The sequence below is a fragment of the Taudactylus pleione genome, unplaced genomic scaffold, assembly GCF_031769625.1.
Source record: "Taudactylus pleione unplaced genomic scaffold, aTauple2 ptg000136l, whole genome shotgun sequence".
NCBI lineage: Eukaryota > Metazoa > Chordata > Amphibia > Anura > Myobatrachidae > Taudactylus > Taudactylus pleione.
In genome coordinates this window covers 7,648,314-7,672,531 of record NW_028284538.1, presented here as the reverse complement: position 1 = coordinate 7,672,531, position 24,218 = coordinate 7,648,314, and the positions used below count along the sequence as shown (strand labels likewise).

Here is a 24,218-nt window from a genome sequence, read left to right as displayed (position 1 = left end):
GCATTTTATCCTGCTTTATCTCCTTCATAAGCTCATTCAAAGAAGGTGGGGGTTTCTTCACTTCTGAGCATCTTATTTTCTGTGTCACTGGATCAGTGGTCAAAGCACCCCTCAATAGTTGTTTCATTCTACTTTCAGCAATATCTTCTTTTTTTAATCCATCTTTCTCTAATATTTTATACAGCAATTTATCTAATCTAAATAGATATACACTTAATTTCTCCCCCGGTTCCTGGAAAGTATGGTGTAATCTAGAAATCCTCCAGGGTGCCATATGTATAGTCCAATGCCTCAAAATAAGTTTCAATAGTAGCGTCTGGATTGCTATGCCTGGTAGCCTGTATGACTCCCATTGCAGGCCCCCTAAGACTTTCCACCACCCTTTGTTTTTTTATGTGGTTGGGACATTTCCACTCCTCAGTCTGTTGTATGGCCGCCTCTTTCCAAGCCTCGAAAGTTTCCTCCCCTGCTGGAACTGGTTGAATGCCCGGAAATATTCTTAGTCTACGATAGCTGCCTTCATAGTGCCACCTTTCTAACTGAGTTACAACTCTTTCTACTATGGTCTCAAATTGGCTTCCTAACTTCTCATTATTTATATTACTATCCCCTTCTCCATCTTTACCCTGGTCAGCATTGCCTCCATGAGAATTTGAGTTAATTAACAAGGGAGATGATTTAGCCTCTTCGTCCTCTCCATTACTGGGCCAAATAATGTTCCATTTCTTTCCTGAAATGCTGTCAGCCACAATCATCATTGGGATTAAGTTTGGGTCTAAGTTCCTCTCAGTCTCTATCAGCATGGAGCATACCCATCCCAAATCTCCTCTCCATTTATCTACAATATGTGGCTGTATAACACCATATAATGATCTTACTTGTTTGATAATATAATCATTTGAAAGTTCCGAGAAATTTTCCTCTACTCCAAAGCATCGTTTGGGGTTTACTCCTTTCCTATGGCACCAGGCCCTCGAATCAGTTCCACTAAAATACTCCATTATAATTAATTTTCCTGAGTGTATCTCAGCACAGTGCCTCCAAATGTAACCCACTATTCCTCAGTGTGGTTGCTAATACTCTTTTATTGCTGTGTGCCTCCACCTAAGCTTTAATGAATTGGTCTACTTAGGATAACCATATGAGATATCTTTGTTTTGTTTAGGATAGTTATTTCCCAGATACTTTACATGTGATGTAACATACATATAGAGATTAGCATTGTTACTTTACATAATATACCTACTGCTGCTGCTGTACAAGGGGTGCTGACTGAAGGCCACGCCCCTCACCTCCGTCGCTGACTGTCAGGCAAATCTCCGCCTCTACCCTTCTCCACTTAGGGTAGCCAATCTCCGACCAGCCTCCAGGCATCACCGGATGATTGCCGCCTGCCAGAGCACAGTGGCTTATGGCAGCGTTACTTCCCACCAAGGTAAGCCATTACTGGCTCCAGTGCCAAAGGTCCTCTGCTACTGCCACTAACAGCGCTAATGGCCAAGCAGCGCCAGAGGGACCCTTCACCTGAGCACTCAAGGGAGAACAGCAGACTGAACTTCAGTGCTCAGGCAGCCCCTATATATCCCCTACCTCCGTGTGACCTACCTCCTTCCCGCCCACAGCACGAGCCACTGCACACTCTGACCCTATCCCACTAATAGCCTACCTACTGCATGTGCTATTTCTAGCACATTCCTAAGAGGTCTCGTGCTGCTTCACTGGCTCAAACCCTCAACCCACATGTTTACAGGGTTTACAGTATAATATATACATTACACACCCATTAACCCTATACCTCCTATCCAGCTAACCTTACCCTACTTTATATACCACTTCTAGCACTATATATATGCCCCCAATAAAAGCTTCATATATGTACACACCAAAATGCTTATGAGTGAATAAAGTATGGGCTTTTTTATTGAACAATACTTAGCCATAAGTCAGTATGGCTACACTATGAATGTACTACATAGAACACAATATTGGGTGAGAGGGGATGTTAGGTGGAATTAATCTTTCATTTCAATATAAAAAACACACACACTAAAGGCGCTGAATATAACTCTCAAATACAATAAAATGTATGTACAATATCCCTCAAATACAATACAATAAGATAACCGTGGATGCTAAATGCAGACTGCAGCTACCTGGTGTGAGGTGCTATCCCTCAACAAAACAGATTAACTAACAAAGGAAAAAATGGGAGCACTGACCACATATAATAACCACAGTTTAATTATTCACGTTTGTATAAACAATGATAAAAATATGACACCACATCTAAAATGACATATGCCTATAATCAGTGTCGGACTCGGACATGAAGAGCCAGCCATCAGAGGGGGTATGGCCAGTCACCACAGATGCTTGGCTAACCAGTAGGCAATTCTTTGTGTAGTTTTTATAGGTACAGATGTGCCCAGCTAGTTTTTTGTTCATGCCGCGCAATTCAGGGCTCTGTGTTGCACCATGGAACGTTACGTGATGGCTGGACTTGTGGCGTACCGTGGTATTCTTCAATGAAGGATATGCTACGGCATGTAATATAGCGCTTAAGCGCTGAGTGGGGAGTGCTCCACTGTTGTAATTTGTACTGAATACCATACTGTTAAATTAGATGGATATCACATTCACGCACTGTATTTGCATGTTCGCACAACCAATATTTTTAATATCACATACATACAGTAAGCTCTTAGAATGGGACGCAAATCAGTACACATATTGTACATAACTGTACAGTAGTGAAGTTGCCCGAGTCGTTACCACCGTATAACCGATACCGTAGAGATGCATGCACAGCTTTCAATGAGATGGGATGAATTTTTCTCTAATGGTGGGGTACTGTGTATATACAGTACAGTATGTACTAGTACTGTATAATATTTGAAAAGGAAGACAATTTTTTAACTATTAAAAATAGCAGCAGGTGGGTGGAGTGCACAAGGATGAGCCCGATATGTGCGGTTCTTAATATATGCCCGACCTACTGGGCATGCGCAGTGCTGTGATCTTCCATATGCCATGGCATACTGTAGCGCTACATGGCGTACTGTATGGCTTGGCTTCACTGGGCATGAACCAGAAATCCCATTGCAACCCCTCCACTGGGCATGCACAAGAGATCCCATTTGTAACCCCTCGGAGCTGGCTGACAGCCATCACAGCACCAACCGTGCAGACATTGACACAAGTTTGCGCTTTGAACGCACAGTCAGTTTGTAATACAGAGACCTCTCTCTCAAACAGAGCCCACTACCAATTACTGGTCATGAAAAATCACTATAGTGTCCAAGTCTGGGACATCGCCAATGACGCAATTTTGCGCTTTAAATGCACAGTCAGTATGTACTGTAATACAGACATCCCACTTTCGTTGTGTTTGACTCCCGACACACTGGGCACGCGCTGTATAAATAGACTCGAAACACCATACTGTAGCATGATTAACTTTGTGCTACGTGGGTACTGTACTAAAGTAATGAAATCACTACAATGTCTAAGTCTGGGACAGTGCTGACAGTACTTACATTGGCGGAAGTGTGCAATTTCATCCGCACAGTCAGTGTGTAATACAGAGCTTAATGATTTCAAACTTTATTAGACATTCTTCTACCGCTTTATTATACATTCCTGATTCCATGAGGAAAATGCTGTAATACTGTATAGAGTGCCGAATCACAGCTTCTGTCAACCAATCATCGGGCGGTGATACAGACCATGCATTGGAAATCAGACGCATGCGCTGTGTAGTTTAAGAAAAGTGACACCTGGTAGACAAAAAGTTGTATTACATGTTATCACTTTTTTCCAGTGATACGCTACGCTACATTATGAAACTTTCTGTGTGGTGCGACTGTTGGCGTGGTGTGTGGCGCGACATGCAAGGCGTGCTACATAGCGTATGGAGCAACAAACTAGCTGGGCACATCTGTAGGAACCAAGAACCCATGTAGATAAGTGTAACTACTCCACCAGGTAACTGATTATCTAATAGACTAACAATGTATGATTTGAGATCTGGAATCTGATGCCTAGTGAAGGGGGGTGGGCCCTCAGGCAGTGGGGCCTCACCGGGGATTTCTCCTATACCCTTGTGGACCCTGCCTATAATAAAAAGAACATCATGAAAAAATAAAATAAAAATATCACTTAAATAGTCCTGTTTCCCAATCAGAAATGACTCAAAAGTCTAATCCAGCAGCATATATTGTCAGTGTGGGAGACGGGAGGAAGGTGCAAGCGTCGGTCCGGCTACCTATCCACATTACGCTTCTGTGGAGCCAGACGGTGACTGAAGAAAGACAAATAAGTGCCGTTATATGCAGCATTTTCGGGAATAGATATACTACTACGGGCCTCCAATATACCCGGACATGTTACTACTCCAGTGAAATGCAAGTTAATGGAGAGTTAAAGGACTGTACCAATAATTAGCCGTGCACGGCACCACTTAATACAGCTAACCATACTATATATGCGCTGGATTGTGTCCCGGCTGTGTAGGCTGATGTCCATGCTAGTTTGGCACGTAAGGATGGACTAATATTTCTGATGGACCTTTGCTTGTAATTTCCAATAGTAATGATGACAAGTGCGGACAGAAAAACAGTGGGTGGTCTGGCCTTTTGCCTGAAGACTGATGGATAATCAGCATATACTTATTAGCAATAGGCTCAGCTCCAGGTCTAGTAGCAACTTGTGCAGGAATCTTTGGAGTGCTCCCCCTGTCACTTTGCACCAGAAAGATAGATAGGAAGGTGGGTTTCTGTCTGCATGGGGAAGGAGATATTCGGGCTGCACTACAGGGTGTAGGCGGGCTTCTGGCTGCAGGGGAAAGGTGGGTTTCAGTCTGCAGGGGGAAGGGGGAATTCAGGATGCACTGCAGGGATAAGGAGAGATTTAGGCAGCAGGGAGGATGGATTCTGGGCGGCCTGCTGTGCAGAGTCCTGGTATTGGCAGTAAGCAAGTCTCGCTAACCTATACTGAAGCTCTGTGGTGGCCATGTCTTAGCTGAATGGTCAAGCAAGCTTCTAGGATGACGGATCGGGGTCAGGGAACTGCTGCTGCCTGCTCGGTCACCAGTTTGTGTGGCCTCACCATGTGGTTATCTGGCTCCGGGTAACCCATTCAGTTGCTCCACTTGAATGGCTCTGGAGCTGGATCTGATTAGCATAATATAGTAAGCAGGCTGCCGTGGCCGATTGGATGTATCCAACTGAGAATCAGGCCCAAAATTTTTATTAAAGTCTATGGGACATATGTATCAAAGCTTGATGTAAGATAAAATTGTGAAATATATATCACCAACCAATCAGCTCCAAACTATCTTTTCTTAAACACAGCCTGCAAAATGTAAGTTAGAAGCTGATTGGTTGGTGATATATATCTCACAATTTTATCTCACATCAAGCTTTGATACATATGCCCCTATATTTGAATGAGACAGGGTTGAATGTAACATACACAAAATTGATGAGATACACAGTAGCTGTTGTGTAAAGAATGCAACTTGCTAATCTCTTGGCACATACAGTACAGTATGAAGAGACACATCACACCTTAAACAAACAAAGATTGATCACATTGCTCAATAATTAATCTTGGGAATAAGTTCAATAAAAAGCACACACTGGACATGCTGTAATTGAATGATAATGGCCTTTTACAACTGTCAAAGTTCATATGCAGTCTCTATGCCTTTGGTAATATCCCCAGCAACATGGCTGTCCATATAAGAAATTCTCCTAAGAAGCAAAGGTCATGTGATGGTGTAATATTGAACTATTATAATACATATTACTCTGTGTAACTATAGCAGATGTGGCATCAACTATACATTTTGTGCTAGGACCCAAAAAAGTGTTATATACATTGGATTTTATTGAAAGCATCAGCATGCAAATGTCATTATATCCTATAGGAGGAAAGGCATTTGGCTTGCCAGTGTAAGTTATAAATGCAAAAGCCACATTACCATATTTGTATACAGTATATTGTAATGAAGTGTCATATACACTAAATAGTGTCTTGGACCTGTTACTAAATGCAAAGTCCCATTTCCTATATATATTGTTAATAACTAAATACCCCTATACAGTATATGTTGTTTACAACTTTTTTAACCCTATATGCAATGGCATATCTATAATGGGTGCAAGGTGTGTGGTGGCTCCAGGGGGGCCCACGCACTGCACAGCCTGCACCCATATAATTATACATACTGCTCCATTGGCCTGGCAACAGTTGCAGAAATCACCAGGAAAATGGCCACCGCAGACATTTTCCTGGTGATCTGCACATGCTCAGTAGAGATGTCGCAGGAACGGGGTGTGGGTGCCATATTCCTGGAGCCCTGCGCATACATGAGTAGACTCTGGCACAATTACAGAGTCTACTGCACCGCCGGAGAGGAGGTGGCCCGATCAGAGCCTGCATACGGGCCCCATCCTCTCTTAAACCGCCTCTGCTTATATGAATCATCTTTACTGCAGCAATCAGTTAGAAAAACAGTCACAATATTTCTGCAATTTAGCCGCAAGATTTAAAGCAGCAACTTTTTAGAAAGCCAAAACCAGGTTGATTTTGTATTTTGAAAATGTTGAATATAATTTACCTGCTAAATTGCCAACATCGGGCAGCTGCCTGCAACTTGTTGGCTATTATATACACCCTGCTGTTTTGCCGTGATACTTACAGCACTGTAAGTTTGGTTTTTCCACAGTGATCTGATAGCTGCAGTTATCTAATCCATTTGGGTACTTTCCTTGCCAGGAAATATGAACTAGAGAATTTTTGTCAGTCATTAGAAGATATGGGGCCTGATTCTAGAAGTTTCAGACAATGCAGATGTCGGACGCAGCTGAGTGATTTATTTGTTCTTCTGTGCATGCGTAGATGTTAACTGCATATACATTCAGATGTGTTGAAATTGTAGTGGGAGATCCTGGGCAGTTAAGGTACTGGAGCTTAGCGGAGACGCCCGTCTTATGGGTGGTTGCATACACAGATACTCAGCCGCTCACATAGGAGGCCATATTCAGATAGAGAAGCTGGTTTTGATGGTGCAAAACATGCATCAAAAGGTATTTCAGCATCGTCAGATGTGATACTAGCCAGCAGCTGGAGCTCAAGAGCTATCTTAATGCTTCACCCATCAATCCTGCATACAGCTATGCTTAAGTGACTCTTTCACAGTGGTCTGTAAGCCAGATCTTGGGATTTTGCAGCTTTAAAAAAAAAAAGTTTAATACTATGAAAAAAATATTATATATTGTATTTTCAGCTAAAGATCCACTGCAGTATGGGGATAGTGACAGGACAGCAGAAGTACTTGTACCACCTTTAAAGAAACAAAATTATATATCTAAAAAGTGCAACCAGATGATACAGTTACTAAATACTGCTGGTGCCAATACATCACAAATATATTTAAATACAAAGAGGTAAAGAGGCAAACAAAAATAGAGGAAACACAGTTAGGAAGAAAAACAGCCACAGTACTACATATACTGTATGTGCTTCCAGGCTCGCCAAGAGCCGCGGTGGGCCCAGGTAAAAGGGGGCGTGACCTAATCACGGAAGGCATGGCCACACCCCTTTAGGGAAAAAACCACAGGTGAAAAAAAAAGCATTTTAGCAGCACCACTGAGCCCTTCATCCCGGCGCACAGCTAATGGGGGGCACGATCAGCCAATAGGCATAGGAGACTGCTTCAGCTCCTGCTTAGCAGCTGTGAGCAGTCTCCCACTGCAGCCCAGAACACAGCAGTGTGTGCTGGGCTGCTGTGATGTAGAAGGGAGAGGGGGCGGTGCTGGACCTATGCCCCCGCCGGGCCCCTCCAGCAAGCCTAGGCCTGGGTAATTTGTACCCGCTCCCCCCCCCCTATCGGCGCCCCTGTGTGCTTCTCCAGTTTCCCAGTGTTCAGTTTAAGTGAACACCTCTTCTGTTTCCAAACCAGTATACACTTGGATAAAATAAAATTACTGTTTATGGCATAGTACAGTACAGTCACAAATGAGATCACCCTTGTGAAAGTGGCCTATATACATTTTACTATGCTGACTCAGTTTAGGTGTCTGTCAGGTGATCCGTTTACACAGAGCCGGCTCAAGGCATGTTCGACCAGTGCGGTCGAACAAGGGTGCCACCCCATAGATGGTGCACCCCTCCAAGCCTTTCCCGATTTCAGCCTGACAGTCCCGTTCTTTGGGCACTGCCCTGCAGTTCCACCCGCGGGACACGGTTGGGATGTTGGGCACCTCCATCACCGCAGCTGTGCCAGCCCCTGTGCACAAGAATGGATGCATGGCATCCATTGAGTGCAGGGAGAGAGCTGGGGGCAGCCCAGCTACTGACGTAGTGCTGGGCTCGCCCCCATCCTGGCGTTAAATGGGAGGCGTGGCATATGGGCACGCCCCAAATACCGTCATTTAAGGGATGTGGCCTATGGGAATTAGGCCATGCCCCCTTTTAGGTCATGCGCAGGTTTGCCGCGTGCAAGATTTGGGGTGTCTGGATCCCTCATCACACAGGGCGCATCTCCTGCTGGAGCCGGCCCTGTGTTTACTCTTACATCACTTTCAAAATGTATAGTAGATTTTTATTTAGGAGAACGGACACCCTATATTGGGCAACAGGAACCTCATACTTGTACCATAGCTATCCAAATTAAATATTTTCATCAGGGAGACTCAGCGATAGCTATCCCCAAATGAGGGACTTTGATAAAGTGATCAGCCACAACTGTCTTTGCCAGAAAGATTGGTTTACTCCCTACAGAAATTAGTTTTATTATGTTATTTATAATTAGAGATGAGTTGTTTGGTTTCGCAGAAATCAAAAAATACCCAAACTTGGGGTTTCTGAGTAGAACCAAGTCCCAGCTCAGGTCTTCTCACCAAGTTCAAAACTCAACACAAGGTTAATTTTTTTTTTCTCTCGGAAATTTCAGATCTCACAATGTTTTAGATTTCATATAAGAGTCCCTCCCTCATGATCAAGCATCATTTCACACAGGAGAGTGTACAATATATAGAGGGTGTGGGCTGTAGTTGCTCTTCAAAAGATGCCATTAGGATGCCAATCAGATTCGAGAGTTGTAGCAAGTAGACGGAGTAGGTGTGAAGGGTGACTGCAGGCCCCTTTGTCAATGTTTATGTTTGTTTATTTGTCAGATACACTACCTAGCATCCGGTACATTGCAAACTGTAAACAGGCTTGTGTGTGTGTGTTTGACCTTTTTTTCTGTATTAAAAAACTTATTGCAGGAAAAATAAAATTGTCTTATGTCTTTTATAATTCAATTTAAATTGTTTTTTTTATCTAGAGTGTGTGTTTTGGAGAGTCAGCATACATTACTGTACTTACTGGGTGTGGACATATCCCTGTCTTTCTATCTTTCTTTCTGGTGTCAAAAAAAATTTGAAGTCTTATGTAATTCAATTTAAATCATATTTCAAGAGTGTGTGACTTGGCAAGGCAGCTAATATTACTGTACATACTCTGGGAGTTGTTGAGTCCCTACTAGCTGCACCCCAAAATAATTAAAGTGGAAAAGGACATTTTCTTTCTTGTGATAAAAAAATCTGCAGCCTTATATAATTCAATTTAAATCGTATTTCAAGAGTGAGTGTCCTGGAGAGTGTATATTACTGTACTTACTGAATGTTGGGGTGTCCCCATTAGCTGCACCCCAAAATATTAAACGGAAAAATAAAACAAATTCTGGTGTCACAGAAAATCTAGATCTGAACAATGTTTGACAACATCACCTCTAACTATAAAGGGAAAAATGACTGCCAAAAAATTTAAAATTGCCAACATGCCATACACCGCACACAGTGGCAAGGAAAGGCAGATCATGGCCTTTATTTGCGAGTGATGACCCTGTTACTGCTCTTTAATAGACTAGAATGCCTTTGGCTTAAGCCGTCTTCTGCCAAGGTGGGGAAGAGGAACAGACCTGCCCACAATCCCACCAGTAAGTAACTAACATAAGGGATAAAAAGACTATTCATAAAACCCTGTACTCAAAAGCACTTTTTATGAGCTCTTGATATACTTACCATTTAAGAGAGGATTATCAGATTGTAGATATATATCTAAAAACATCTCCCCAGCTAAAAGTTAAAAACGGGAGCAATATGAAACACATACAGTAGGTTTTTCAGCTTAACCCCTGATTGCCTTTGGCAAGGGCTCTTTTAATATATATCCACCAGCTTCTCATCCAGGCGTATATAGGCCCTGTTTCCAGCAGCTTCACCACAGATACAGGCATCTCCTATCATCCATTATTCTAGACAAATAAATAAATCAATAAACCAAATAATTCATACAAGGGGTAACTTATAAAAAATATGACAAAACACATATTTGAATAAAAACTGACAAGCATGAATAACCTCATAATACTCAAATGATTGTAATTAGCCTGTCATAATACGACCAAACAGTGTTATAATGCTAGTGGATAATAGTTACCGAATGTGGGAAATCCAGGTGTCAAACCCTCATTTTCCTGCAAAGAGAAGTACAGTACATGGATGAAAAATAAGCCGTTGTCAGATTGCACTATAATCCTCAATTCAATTGAATTCCACAGTTGTATTTCCCTGAAATGGGGTGCGATGAGCCATAGCCAGGTATTAGTATAGCACTGTATTACCACATACAAACAGTCGGTTAGTGAAAATATACACAGGAGCCCATTCAGACCCGCTCGCAAGATGCGATCGCTGGCAAAAAGGGGACGGATATCTAAATTAAGCACTCGCACTGTGTCGCGTAAGGACACCCACTATGTTTTAGCGAGCTACGGCAAAGTGCGCTCGTAAATGCCTGAAGATGCCCCCTTGCCACTCGCAAAACACACGTCATCTCTGGGAAATTAAGGATTAATCAGGACCATCGTGAGCCATCGGAGCTGCTTGCAGCCCTTGGGGTTGCCATAGCTTGCCGCAAGCACATCGATCAGCGCTGGTTGAAATACATGCAGGTGACGTGTACAATGATGCTACTTTGCTAATTATGCACGCCCTTTAAACTGCGTTTTGGCGGCCAGACACGCCTGCGTTCGCACATCCACTCCCCCGTTCACAAGCACCTTCCCCTGTTACCTCCCACAAACGGCACTATCTGTCACTCAAAGTAGTGACCTGATAGAGGCTTGTTAGCTACCAAAATCAGATCGCAACGAATGGCTTGCGCACGCGCACTGCAAATTATATGCATGCGCAGATGGGAGAAAATCATTCCGAGCGAGCGATCGCGCCTTAGCGAGCGGGTCTGAATCAGGTCCACAGGGCGGTGAGTGGCGCTAATCTTCAGAGTTCTGAAGAAACTATTGTTCTGAAAGTCTTAGTATAATGTAGTTGGTACAGCCGTAGTAATGAGGTTGTGTACAGAGAAACTCACAATAATATACAAGGCCAGCTGCTGATAGATCATAAATCCAATGGCAGCAGAGCTGGGATCCTCTGTGTCTGGCTAGGTGCACTAAGCGCTTAAGCAGCAAAGTACAATCCAATGGCCAACGCACCTTTAGTTGTGAATGACCAGCCACTAGCACTTCTCAATGAGATAAGGGAGAATGTGGTCATCCTAACACGTTTCATCACACTAGAATGTAACTTTATGATAGGCACCACTTTTCATTATGCGCTTTATTTTCTGTGTTTGACAGGCAGTGTATATTACTGTACTTTACTGGGGTGTAAATGTTCTGTATCTTGCAAGATCATCCATCATAAGCAGCAGAATACATCGTGTTCTGAACAGCCACTTGTCACAGGTGTATTTGTATTTGTATCTTGTATATGAATGAGTTGATTTGATTGAGCCTGTGATTTGCTGGTTGGATTGTGTTTTATTAGTTATTTCCACGTCACTAAATACTTAGTACTTCACCTGTAGTCACTTGTATTGGCCTGGGGCCTGTGAATTCTGGCCCTGATTCAGAGCCGGGTGGTCTGACAGAGAGCTCGCTATGAATCAGGGCCAGGTTATTTATTTTTTAGAACGGCCTCCTGGCCGCTCACATAGCTGTGGGTGACCACCCACAGCTATAGCGAGCGGCCAGGAAGATGGTCACGATGGTCACGACCATCGGGCTTGCGACAAGGCCCTTGTGGTAGGGTCTCGTTGCCGCAAGCCCCAGAGAGATTTCGGCTCTAACAGACATAACTCGTGATGTCAGTGGGGCCGGCCCCAAACGGAGGCATTCACATGAAAACGCCTCAGTTTGGCCAGCCACTCCCTGGCCCACCCACCAAAGGGGGCATGCTGTCACTCAACATCGACAGCACACCCCCTTTGGTATGAGACCCGGAGCGACGGATTGCCCATCGCTATCCGGGTCTCAAGCGTGCGCATGATGGAGCCGGCTCCATCGTGCGCATGCCCTCTGGGCCACCATCTACCCGGTTGTGAGCGCTCAGCGCTTGCGACTGGGTCTGAATCAGGCCTTCTGTTTGGAGTGGTGTGTTTATTATATATATATATATATATATATATATATATTATATGTATATATATATACTAGCTGAAGTACCCGGGTTTAAGTCTTCAAGTTATTAAGTTGTATTTTGTGATGTCATCCAAATCTATCCGGTGGAAGGCCCATAACAGGCTCCTCAGGTCAAAGTACTGCATAGCATACATCAACAGGAGTTCCAACCAGGACCTTGAACCCCTAGTATGTCTTCTGGGATCCAATGTCTTCAGGGATCCGTTACCACTCTGTGAAGTTTTCATCCAAATTATGTGATTTTGTCCAAATCCATCCAGTGGAAGGCCCCGAACAGGCTCCCTGGGTCAAAGTTCTGCACGGCGCACTCCACCTCGAGGTCCAACCGGTAACCCAACCAATTGCCACCCCCCTGTGATGTTTTCATTCAAATCCATCAAGTGGATGCCCAGAATAGGCTCCCTGGGAAAAGTTCTGTCTAGCATCCCCGGGTTAAAGTTCTGCCCAGCATACAGTATACTAATGAAAGTTTCAACTGGGACTCAATCCCTTAGTATGTCTTCTGTGATCCAATGTTGCCACTCTGTGAAGTTTTCGTCCAAATCCATCCAGTGGAAGTCTCAGAACAGGCTCCTGGGTCAAAGTTCTGCCCAGCGTACACAGGGGCGTTTCTATAGAGGAGGGGGCCCGTGTGCAGTCTCCGACACGGGCCCCCTCCTTTGTGTCTGGCGGCCAGCAGCGCACTGAGCTGTGCGCGGCCAGCGCCAGAGTTATACACTCTGGGCACTAGAGTGTGCCCTGAGTCTATAGAGGATGAACTGGTCACCAGTAAAAAAAATGGCCACGGTGGCCATTTTCCCTGTACCGCGCATGCTCAAAAGATGGGAAAATGTCCATGGCAGCCATTTTTCAGTCATTTTTACAGTGCCGGACCCCCGCGCCGACGTGGGATGCCGTAGAGGTAAGTAATTCTATGGGTGCAGGGTGTGCGGTGCGGGGCCCCCCAGCGGCCCGTGTTCCCCTCACACACTGCACCCATTATAGATATATGTCCCTGAGTGTAAACCAAAGGGATGGTACAACCAAGACCCTTACCTCCCTAAAACCTGGACCATCTCGCGCTTGTTTCATCCCAATCGGTGCAAGGGTGCAGGGGCGGATTGGGATGGAAAACCAGCCCGGGAATTTCTGGAAGCAGCCCTTATGGGGATGGGTCTGTTGAGGGGCTGGGTCTGTTGAGGGGGTGGGGTCTGTGGAGAAAGGCAGGATACTCCCTCATCTTAGGGCCAGGAGGGGCTTTTACAAGCCACTGAAGGGAGCAGGATTGGCAACAGAATTCTTGGTGAATGATACACTCTTTTTGGGAACCCCCATCCCTCTGCATTAGGTACAGGCCAGTCAGTTTGGAAGTCTTTTTTCTTACCTATATGGCGGTTTCTCTGCAACGGAGAACCCCTAAAGAATTTGAGCCTCACTGGGCAGCGTCTTCACCCGGTATTCACTCGTCATGTAGATCACACTGTCTGGAAGATGCCTGTTTACGTGGAAATATAACCAATGTTATCATCATAACCAGATAATGTATAGTAACAAGTTTTAGAGCTGGGAAAAATGTGAATTTCCCTAATCAAACAATTTCTGTGTCTTTCCAGGCCCCAGTGTTACTCCAGACCCCCTTACATCTCTACATCCTCAGGCACCTAGTTCTCCAGGCTGCTTGTGTCTTTCCATCTCCAGGCCTCCATATCTCTCTCCAGGACCCCACATCTCTCTCCAGGACCCCATATGTCTCTCCAGGACCCACTGTGTCTTTCCATACTCAGGCCCACCTGTAGCTCTCCACCTCATTCCCACAACCCCAGTGTGTCTCAGCCCCATTCCCCCAGCCCCAGTGTGTGTCTCAATCCCATTCCCAAGCCCCAGAGTGTGTGAGCCTTATTCCCCCCAGCCGCTGTGTGTGTCTCAGCCGCTGTGTATGTCAGCCTCATTCCAACCAGCCCCTGTCTCAGCAGCCCCTGTGTACCCCAGCTGGGCCAGCCCCAATGTTCAGTATGCCAGCCTCAATACTACCAGCAGCCCCTGTATATCCCTGGTCCATTCCCACCAGCCCCTGTGTATTTCAACCCTACTCCCCCCTCTCCTTATGTATGTTAGCCTCACCTCATATCCCGTCCCCCCTTTCCCCTCGTTGTGCAGCCGCCGCCGTCATCACCACTTACTTGCAGCTCCGCTGCTCTTGTCTCTGTGGCATCGTCACTGCTGTCTTCTTGGTCGTAATTAGGGCTGGGAGTTGGGCCGGGCTTCAGAGGGGCAGGACAGAGGCTTGTGGGAGGAGTCAGCAGCTCCCCCGTCAGCCTTTATCTTTAGCCAGCAGGGTTTGAGCTGTAGAGCTGCCCGATTGGAGCTGAGGTCCGATCGTGGCAGCGGAGGTAGGTAAGGTAAGTGAAGGGCAGCTGCCGAACACTGTGGGGACCGGCCCAGCCAGAACTGGCCCGTTGTTCCGGCGGCCCAATCCGCCCCTCCAAGGGTGTCCAATGCATAACCGGACAGACAAACAAACAGACCAATGAATTTTATATATAAGATTTGTCGCTCTGTCACTTTGTCGCATTGTCGCATTGTCGCAATATGTTCTAATATATAGTAGAGTGTTAAAAGTTATGTTTAATTCTGCAGTGCACCATTTACAGACACTTATTCTTGCATGCTTTGATTGAATTCTCTCCTGTCTGTTCTTGCAACCCCAAATCTGGAAGAAAAATTTGGAACCAATATACACTTGAGAGATATAAGGGTTATTATTACGTCTGATATATAAAGAATTTTCCTAGTGCGAAAGACATCCCTCTCCTTCTTTGAAATAAAAAATTATAAAGTGGCAGTGTATGGTGGATAAAGACACACACACACCATCACACACACAGGCCCACTGAGAGCCGCGGCGGGCCCAGGTAATAGGGGGCGTGGCCTAATTGTGGGAGGCGTGGCCAGCCCCCTTCCCGAAACAAAAAAAAAAGATTTGCAGCGCCGCTGAGCGGCGCTGCGTGCTGGGGAGGGGGGCGCTCCCCTCAGGAAGCCCGGGCCCCGGTAATCTGTACATGCTCCACCCCCCTCTCGGCGCCCCTGCACACACATACAATATATACACTGTAGTGAGCGTGTATATGATATACTATATATAGCAATACTGCTTCAATTGTAATACTATGAAGTTCCACCTCACATGTTCCATAGCAGAGCAGAAGGTACTTTGGGTCTCACCCAGTGAAGTGCGCTAAGCCGATGTTTATGCAGTTGAGCGATTATCAGCAATCTCCACATGCATCTGAGTCACACTGCACATGTATCAAGGTACATTATAGTATTTGCTCATTGTGACTATTTATTTGCAGATTGACATGGAGAGGTTAGGGGAGGTAACAGGGAGAGACAACAAAAACGCAGGTGTTGCAACTGTTTTCGGGGCTTGACGCATCCTGTATCTGCAATCCCATATGCAGATAAAATGGCCGTGGTGTCTCAGTTCCCTACGTCTTTCTGTGTGGCCATAGGCTTACTCAGAAGTCCGATTATTGAAGGATATGCAAATCATACATGTCTACCCTCCTGGAATTCGCGGGAGGCTCCCGATATTTCGGGTAACCCCTACCGCACCACCGGAAGGGTAGGCATTCTCCCGCATTTCTGCCCACTTCCTAGTAAAGTGAGCATAATGTGGAGCATTTCGGCGGCGATCTCGGGTTTCTGTGTAGGGGCGGGGCTTACTGACATGATTCTTCATGAATTGCGTCATTTGGACTTGCCCCCTATTTAAATTTGAGCCAAGCATGGCAATTTACGATGAGGGGTGGGGCTTAATGGTATAAATCACCAGGCCCCACCCCCCCATTGCCACCCACCTGCTTCTCTTAACTGGGCTTCTCCCGGGAAGAGAAAAAAAGTAGGCAAGTATGCTGCAAATGCGGCTGGGTCTTTGTACATGATGGCTTGGATTTGCGATGATGTCTGCGGGGGTCTCAATATAAATCCTGGCATCTGTGACACTTGCATATTTTCACACTGTAGCTGTGCACAAATCCATAGCAGTGATGGCATTAGCGTACTTCTCTGAATCAGGACCTTTCAGCAACCTAGGGCCATGTACATCTCGACTGCAACTCCACTTGCAGCTTAGTGGGAGTAACTGGGCGGCAACTTGGCATTCATACATAGACTAATTGTTCTGAGGACTTATCATAGGTCTGGAACATTGGGCTACTCAGATCCATCTGATGTTTAAAAGATCTCTTGAACCAAGGTGCAAATTTACAGAGATGGCCTGATTCTGACCCACACAAAGATTTATTCAAAACTGAGACACCCACTTGCAGCCTCTTGCGTCTGTGGAATCCATCCCAGTGCACCATCAGTGCACCATCAAACTCACCATCAGTGCACCATCAAACTCACCATCAAATCCTGCATGAGCCCTAAGCTAAGACAAACGCAGTTTCTTTGTCTGAACATGACCTCCTGTGTGAGCTGTTGTGCATCTTTAGAGGCAGCCACTATCAGCTACATGCCTGTAACATGCCAGTGCCTAGCCAGCCCCCTATTACCTCCTAAAAAAGCCACCTAACAACCACACTCCCTGCATCTAAATTTGTTCTACATCTAGGTACGTTAACAATCAAGACTCATGTGTAGTGCGAATCAGATACATGCGCAGTACTTAAAACAATGGCCAACTGGTCTCATATTGGCATAGTAAGCGACCCTGACTTAGACCCTGATAGTGATGACAGCTACTTTCACAAGTACAGCTATGGCCAAAAGTTTTGAGAATGACACAAGTATTGGTTTTCACAAAGTCTGCTGCTTCAGTTTTTATGATGGCAATTTGCATATACTAAAGAATGTCATGAAGAATGATCAGATTAATTGCAAAGTCCCTCTTTGCCATGACAATGAACTTAGGGGGTCATTCAGACCCGCTCGTGAGCGGCAGTACACTCGCAAGCGGGTCGATGTTCCCCCCTGCGCAATGCGCATGACGGAGGGAGCTCCGTCGTACGCATGCGCGAGACCCGGAGAGCGATGGGCTCTCCATCGCTCTGGGTCTCGCACCAAAGGGAGCGTGCTGTCGATGTTGATTGACAGCACGCCCCCTTTGGTGGGCGTGCCAGGGGCGTGCCTGCCAGACGGAGGCGTTCCCATGGGAACGCCTACCGTCTGAAGCCGGCCCCACTGACATCACTAGTGATGTCAGTGGGAATGATTTTGGCTCTGATAGAGCCAAAATCACTCCAGGGCTTGTGGCAGGGAGACCCTACCGCAGGGTCTCCATCGCAAGTCCGATGGTCGTGATGGTCAAGACCATCGCGACCATCTTTTTGGCCGCTCGCATATGCTGTGGGTTGCCACCCACAGCTGTATCAAGCAGTGATAAGCTTGGAGAAGTGGACCAATGGAGAAGTTGCCCATAGCAACTAGGGAGGTGCGCCGACCTCCGTGTTTTGGTTTTGGATCTGTATCTCCTTCAAGTTATGGATCTGGATTTGGTTTTGCCAAAACCACCCTTGTGTGTTTTGGTTTTGGATCTGTATTTTCTTTCAAATATTTATAAAAACTGCTAAAATCACATAATTTGGGCTTTTTTTGTTCCTACAGTATTATTAACCTCAATAATATTAATTTCCACTAATATTCATTCAATTTTGACCACCTCACAGCAAACAGTATTGTCTTCATCCGGTTTAGGCCCAAACTTTGCACCAAGCTAGCTGGCTGACTAAGTTAAGGGGCAGCAGTGAGCGGCACAAACACGTGGCAGTTCAACTTCCAACATGGCATATAAGGAAACATATGTTTTCATTAATCAAGAGGCCTGAGGAAGATGGTGTATGTATGTAGTCGAAGGCAGGGACAGGAAGGATTGATTGGTAGTAAATTTAATAAAAATTTTTGATGCCGAAGCAAATTTATGAGGGAGGAGGGGAGAGCAGGTGTGAACAATAGCCGTCAGTGTCACCGAACACTAAGGGGTAAATTTACTAAGATGAGAGTTTTTAGTTTTTTGAGCTGTCTGTGTTTGCTAAAAGAGGAGATATCGCAGAGACAACGTTTTTACTTTTCCCATTGCAACCAATCAGATTCTACTTAACTTTAACTAGCACCTTCTAGTAGATAATAGCTAGAATCTGATTAGTTTCTATGGGAAACATCTCCACTTCTAAACAGTCTCATCTTAGTAAATTTATCCCTAATAGCATAGCTAAATTGCTAACATACACACAAAAATAAAAATACAAAAAGATCTTTTTTTTTAAATTTTTTGAGGAATGATAATTTTATTTCACTTTTATTTTTTTTACACTGAGGAAAAGTACCCCTGGATGAGGGAGCATCCATTTATGGACAACAAAGCATCCCTGCAGAGTGAGGATGGACCACCTGCAGAGTCACAAATGAGTGGATGATAAACTGTTGTCTCGCCGGCAGTGTCACCAAACAATAATAGCGTAGCTACTAGGTAGCGCACACACAAAATAAAAAATAAAAAAATATATATTTTTTTATTGTTTGAGGAATGATAATTATTATTAATTTTAACTTTTATTTTTTTTTTACACTTGGGAAGAGCACCCCTTGATTGACAAAGCACCCCCCTGGACAACAGAGCACCCCTTTATGAACGGCAGCCCTAGCCCCTTGATGGACCGGACAACACAGTAGCACCCCTTTATGGACAACACAGCAGCAGCCCTTTATGTACTCCAGCTCCAGCCCCTTGATTAGACAGGACAACAGTGACACAGCAGCACCCCTTTATGTACTGATTACTGAAGCCCCCCTTTATATACTGCAGTCCCAGCCCCTTTATGGATTTCACACCAGCAACCTGTAGCCCCAGCCCCCGACAGGACAACACAGTGACACAACAGCGTGCACAGACAGAGCAGCACATCTGTTCTGTACACTCTCCACAGTCGGAGTGAAAATGGCGCTGATCACTGGGACCAGGGCTGCCATCAGGAATTGTGGGGACCGGGACTAACAAAATAGGTAGCTCCCCCCAGCCCCCACTCAAGCCTTCCTTCCCCTGACCCCCACCACACACACTTCACCCACATCCTCCCTTCCCTACTGGCTTGGAGAAAGTAACCAAATAACAAAACTGCCAGTTGCACTCCCCACATCTGCAACATCTGACATGCTGCAATAATGCAAGAAGAATCACTTACCTTACTAACCTCGTTCATTCTTCTGTTCTGGCTGCTCCGGCTCTTCAGCCCTTACACCAAACTCACACACAGCGTCATGATGTCACACTGCGCCGGCTCAGAGCAAAACTTTATTGCTGCTTAGGTAGGAGGCAGAGCAGGATGGTGGCTGGGTACTTTTTGTATGGTGGTGGGTGTTAGCAGTGGGTGGCTCTCTGTTAGGGCCTGTCGCTCACTATTGAGGTGATAGGAGTGGGCAGGCAGTTACTATTGTTCATTAGCAGGGGGTGGTAGTGGGCAGGCCCCCCGAGTATCAGGGCCTGGGACTCCAGGCCCAGCAGCCCCCCCCTAATGGCGGTCCTGACCGGGACCTTTATACAATCCAAAACCGCGAGAATCTAACAGCGGGAGGATGATGCGTTTTGCCTCGTTTTTAAATCCAAGTCAGGTGGGAAAACCCGAGCCAGACTCGGACCTCGGCTCGGATACACAAAGTTCGGGTGGGTCTGGACCCGATCATCTCTAATAGCAACCAATCCGCTCCTACCTAGCATTTTATAGACTGTACTTGATAAATGCTACTTGAAAACTGATTTGTTGCTATGGGCAACTTCACCACTGGTCCACTTCTCCACGCTTTTCACTGCTTGATACATAAACCCCACAGTGCCTCATTCCTAAGCAGTTTCCTCTGTCATTACCAAATATTAGCATTAATATAACATTCAAAAATACTAAAATAAAAACAATCAGGGTAAAAATGATACCTTTATTTTAAAAGCTCTACTCTATGATATAAACCATAATAATGTTTGATGATTTAGGTTCCCTATTTTATTCTAAACAATAAATACTGTATGTTTGTTAGCTTTTATTTTAATGTTGGATTTTAACTCAAAAATAGATTTCATTAGTGCAGTGGTTCCCAAACTCGTTCCTCTAGGCACAGTCCTGGTTTTCAGAATGTCCATACTTAAGCACAGGTGACTTAATTAGCACCTCAGTCAGTTTGATTATATCGTCTATGCACAAACATGGTTATCCTTAAAACCTGGACTGTTAGGTTCTTTTCACAGACAACGTTTTTTGTCTGGACAGAAAAAAAAAATATCAGTTTTGTTCTCCTGTGGTTCTGTCCCTTTCATATACAACGGTTTTGTGCCGTGTGTAATGTTTTTGCTGTGTTTTTGTATCTCTATTTAAACACTGAAATCGTGGTCGGCAGCCGAACTAGTCAGTGGTTATTATGGCTGTACCACGGTGACCGTGCGGTGTTCGTGCCGTGTTAGTGCAATGTGGGCGCCATTATCTATTTGTAACTTCCACTAAAGTTAAACAACGGTAAAAAACTGTCCATTTTTTTTTGCCAGATGGACAAAACCGTTGTGTGTGAAATAGCTCTTAGGGTGCTTTGAGGACAGAATTGGGAACCCCTGCCTTAGTGAATGATTTACAAATGACTACCCAAAATTTTTAATGCACCACTGAAATAATTCATAATTACTGTAACTACACTACTCAGTATCAGCAGCATCAATGATGATCGCACAACTGTTCCGTAATAAAATCAGCAAACACTTGCTATGAAAAATACTCTGTTTACTTCCTTCCATATCCTTCCGCCTGATACTGTAAATGCCTCGCCTCCACATATTCACAATATACACCCAGGACTTTTCACTAAGGAAGGGACAGGAGAAAGACACTTTGAACTACTGACTGACCGTGTTGAAGGCTGACAGTGAGTAATAGTATTATATTGTATTGTGTACTGTTTTAATTCACTTCAACTGCAACATACTGCAACTTACTGTACATGGAGTTCTGGCTTTCAGCACTGCTCTCTTTCTGCTTGTTTTTTTTTTAAAAATTACTATTGTGGAGTGCTTATGTATATATATATATATATATATATATATATATATATTTATATAAAAAGCACTAATCCAGGGCACTCACCATTCCTAGATTTGGGGTGCAACATGGTATGTAACCACATGGTTTAAATAGAAATCACAGGGGCTCTGCACTCACCATAATAACTAACAATAATAATAATAAACATAATAAACCGAGCGATCAAATCCTTTCATCGCTCAGTTTATTATGTTTATTATTATTATTGTTAGTTATTATGGTGAGTGCAGAGCCCCTGTGATTTATATATATATATATATATATATATATATATATATATATATATTTATTTTACAATAGACGTAGAACAACTGCAGTTCTCACCAAAGATTTGATCCATAAACTTGTCTGCATACACATATATGTGTGTGTGTATATAATATATATATATATATATATATATACATATATATGTATTTATATATCTATGTATATATATATATATATATATATATATAAACTGAAAAACTCCATATTATTTGGGGACCTTGCACACTATTTACCAGCACTTGTGTGTCATCAGCATTTATTTTTAAGACTCCAAAATACAGTTGGAGTAACAAATTGTACAAAAGACAAATACATAAAAGCAGAACAAGTACGCATGAAGGATGACAAAAGGATCTGCTGGTGAGAGCTTGCAGCCTAACGGGACAGGACAATGCTGAGACAATAGGAGCTCGTGGGACACAGGAGATTTGGGACTGTATCAGATGGAGCGGGAGACAAAACTGTTACTCAGTTTACCCAGTTACATTTTTTTGCTGTGTGTGGCACTGTACAAATTTGTGTCACCTTAAAAGTAACAGATAAATAATACAAGATGTTAATTTACCCAAACCTGCTTGTCCCTTGTTTCCCCAACAATTAGCACTGGAGATGAGTAATTTCTACCCCTAGGTTCACCTTAATTATGTTGGGGCATAAACTACTGTACAATAGGTTGATAATTCATTGTGCAAAACAGTCTGTGTTATTATATTCTTCATAGGTGTTATAGCTGTCTAAAGACCATGTAATTTTTAGAATAAAAATAATTAATAATTAAACATAACGATATACATGCTGCAAGGCATGGCATGGGTCACTCGTATCAGACCTCTATCTTTTGCCTTATTACTCATATTAGTGACTGAGTCACACACAGAAGCTACTGTACTGTACATGAAGTGCAAGCACCAGTAGTCAGTGTGCCCCTACATTGTACTTTGGTTGCATTAGTGATGCAAATAAGATGCATATTTTTTCTGGTGGCATGCTTAGGGGTAAATTTACTAAGGTGCAGGTTTTTGGAAGTGGAGATGTTGCACATCGCAACCAATCAAATTCTAGCTATTATCTTCTAGAAAGTGCTAGATAAATGATTAAGTAGAATCTGATTGGTTGCTATGGGCAACATCTCCACTTCTAAAAACCTGCACTTTAGTAAATATACCCCTTTAGTGGGGAAAATGCAAGTTACTTAAGATGGCCACACATCTAAAGATTTTCTGTCCAACCATCCAACTAGTTGATTGGTTGGAATGAGAATCTGGTAAGGTATGGGAGTAACTGATGATCAGCAATTTGCTCCTAAATGCCAGAAAACAGATGAAAATGGTCATCAGACAAGTTTGTTAAATGTTTGATCTAAACAATTTGTTCAAACAACAGTTTTTATAGATTTTCCGGCGTTTGGGAGCAAATTGCTGATTGTAATTTGCTTTCATACCTTACCAAATTTTTATTCCAACCAATCAACTAGTTGGCTGGTTGGACAGATAATCTTTACATGTATGGCCAGCTTTATTGCACTGGATTATGTCACTTACAAGTCTTTACTATTGTTATTCAAACCCCTACTAACGAATCCAGATAATATTTATTTGTGATAATTATTATGCAAAGGGTGTGCTACCACAGGCACAGTTAGATACTTTAAAATATAACTTTTATTATAAGTATTAAAATAAATTTTTTTAATATATCAATGCATGCAAGATATTACACATAAGGAATGTGATGTGAAATACAAAGTAAAATAAAAAAGATTTTTCTCAAAAACTGTGAGCCCTTGCTGTGCTGTTCTTATTTAGTTAATTCACAGAGACAGTACACAGTTCATCGTATTAGATATTGTACTTAGTGGATGGGATAGAATTTTCTAAGGAATATATTTTAGTTATTCTCACATTTCTCAGTCTGAATGAATATGTTGGTTGCACAAACTAAAAAGGCATATTCAAAAAGGTTAATCAGGCACTGTAAATAAGAAGAATTATAGTAGCTCTCAAAGCACAATACAGTAGGTGTATCAGATCAATACATATGTTTTTATATATTATACATATTTTAGGTAGTCTTATATCTACATTCATTAATGCGTATGAGTTCATACCATATTATTCTGTCCAAATAACCCTCTATCTCTATCATCATTAATATTAGCAGGTATCTGGACATTAAATAGGTAGCTTAATAGCTCCACAGTTTATAGTCACTGTACCCTGCACAATTACATACTCCTAATAAGCACTTATATTTCGACACTACACTGAGTGCCGTTAAGTATATTATTACATTAAGCAGTAATATACCTCCATAGCTATAGATGGTATGAATATACACAAACAGAAAATAAATTG

At 43.6% G+C, this 24,218-nt stretch overlaps 2 protein-coding genes across 2 annotated transcripts in view; one reads left to right on the top strand and one right to left on the bottom strand.

Moving 5' to 3' along the window:
- Positions 1-251: 251 nt before the first annotated feature.
- On the bottom strand, positions 252-1,001 carry LOC148522955 (paraneoplastic antigen Ma3-like). The gene has a single exon (XM_088473544.1). The coding sequence runs from the start codon at positions 999-1,001 to the stop codon at positions 252-254; it is 750 nt and encodes a 249-aa protein (XP_088329670.1).
- A 20,331-nt stretch (positions 1,002-21,332) lies between these two features.
- The window catches only part of LOC148522954 (transmembrane protein 176B-like), a 34,939-nt gene continuing 32,053 nt past the window's right edge, over positions 21,333-24,218 (top strand). Inside the window, exon 1 of the mRNA XM_088473593.1 lies at positions 21,333-21,418. The gene's annotated coding sequence lies outside the window, so the exon portion shown is untranslated. The remainder of the gene's footprint in view (positions 21,419-24,218) is intronic.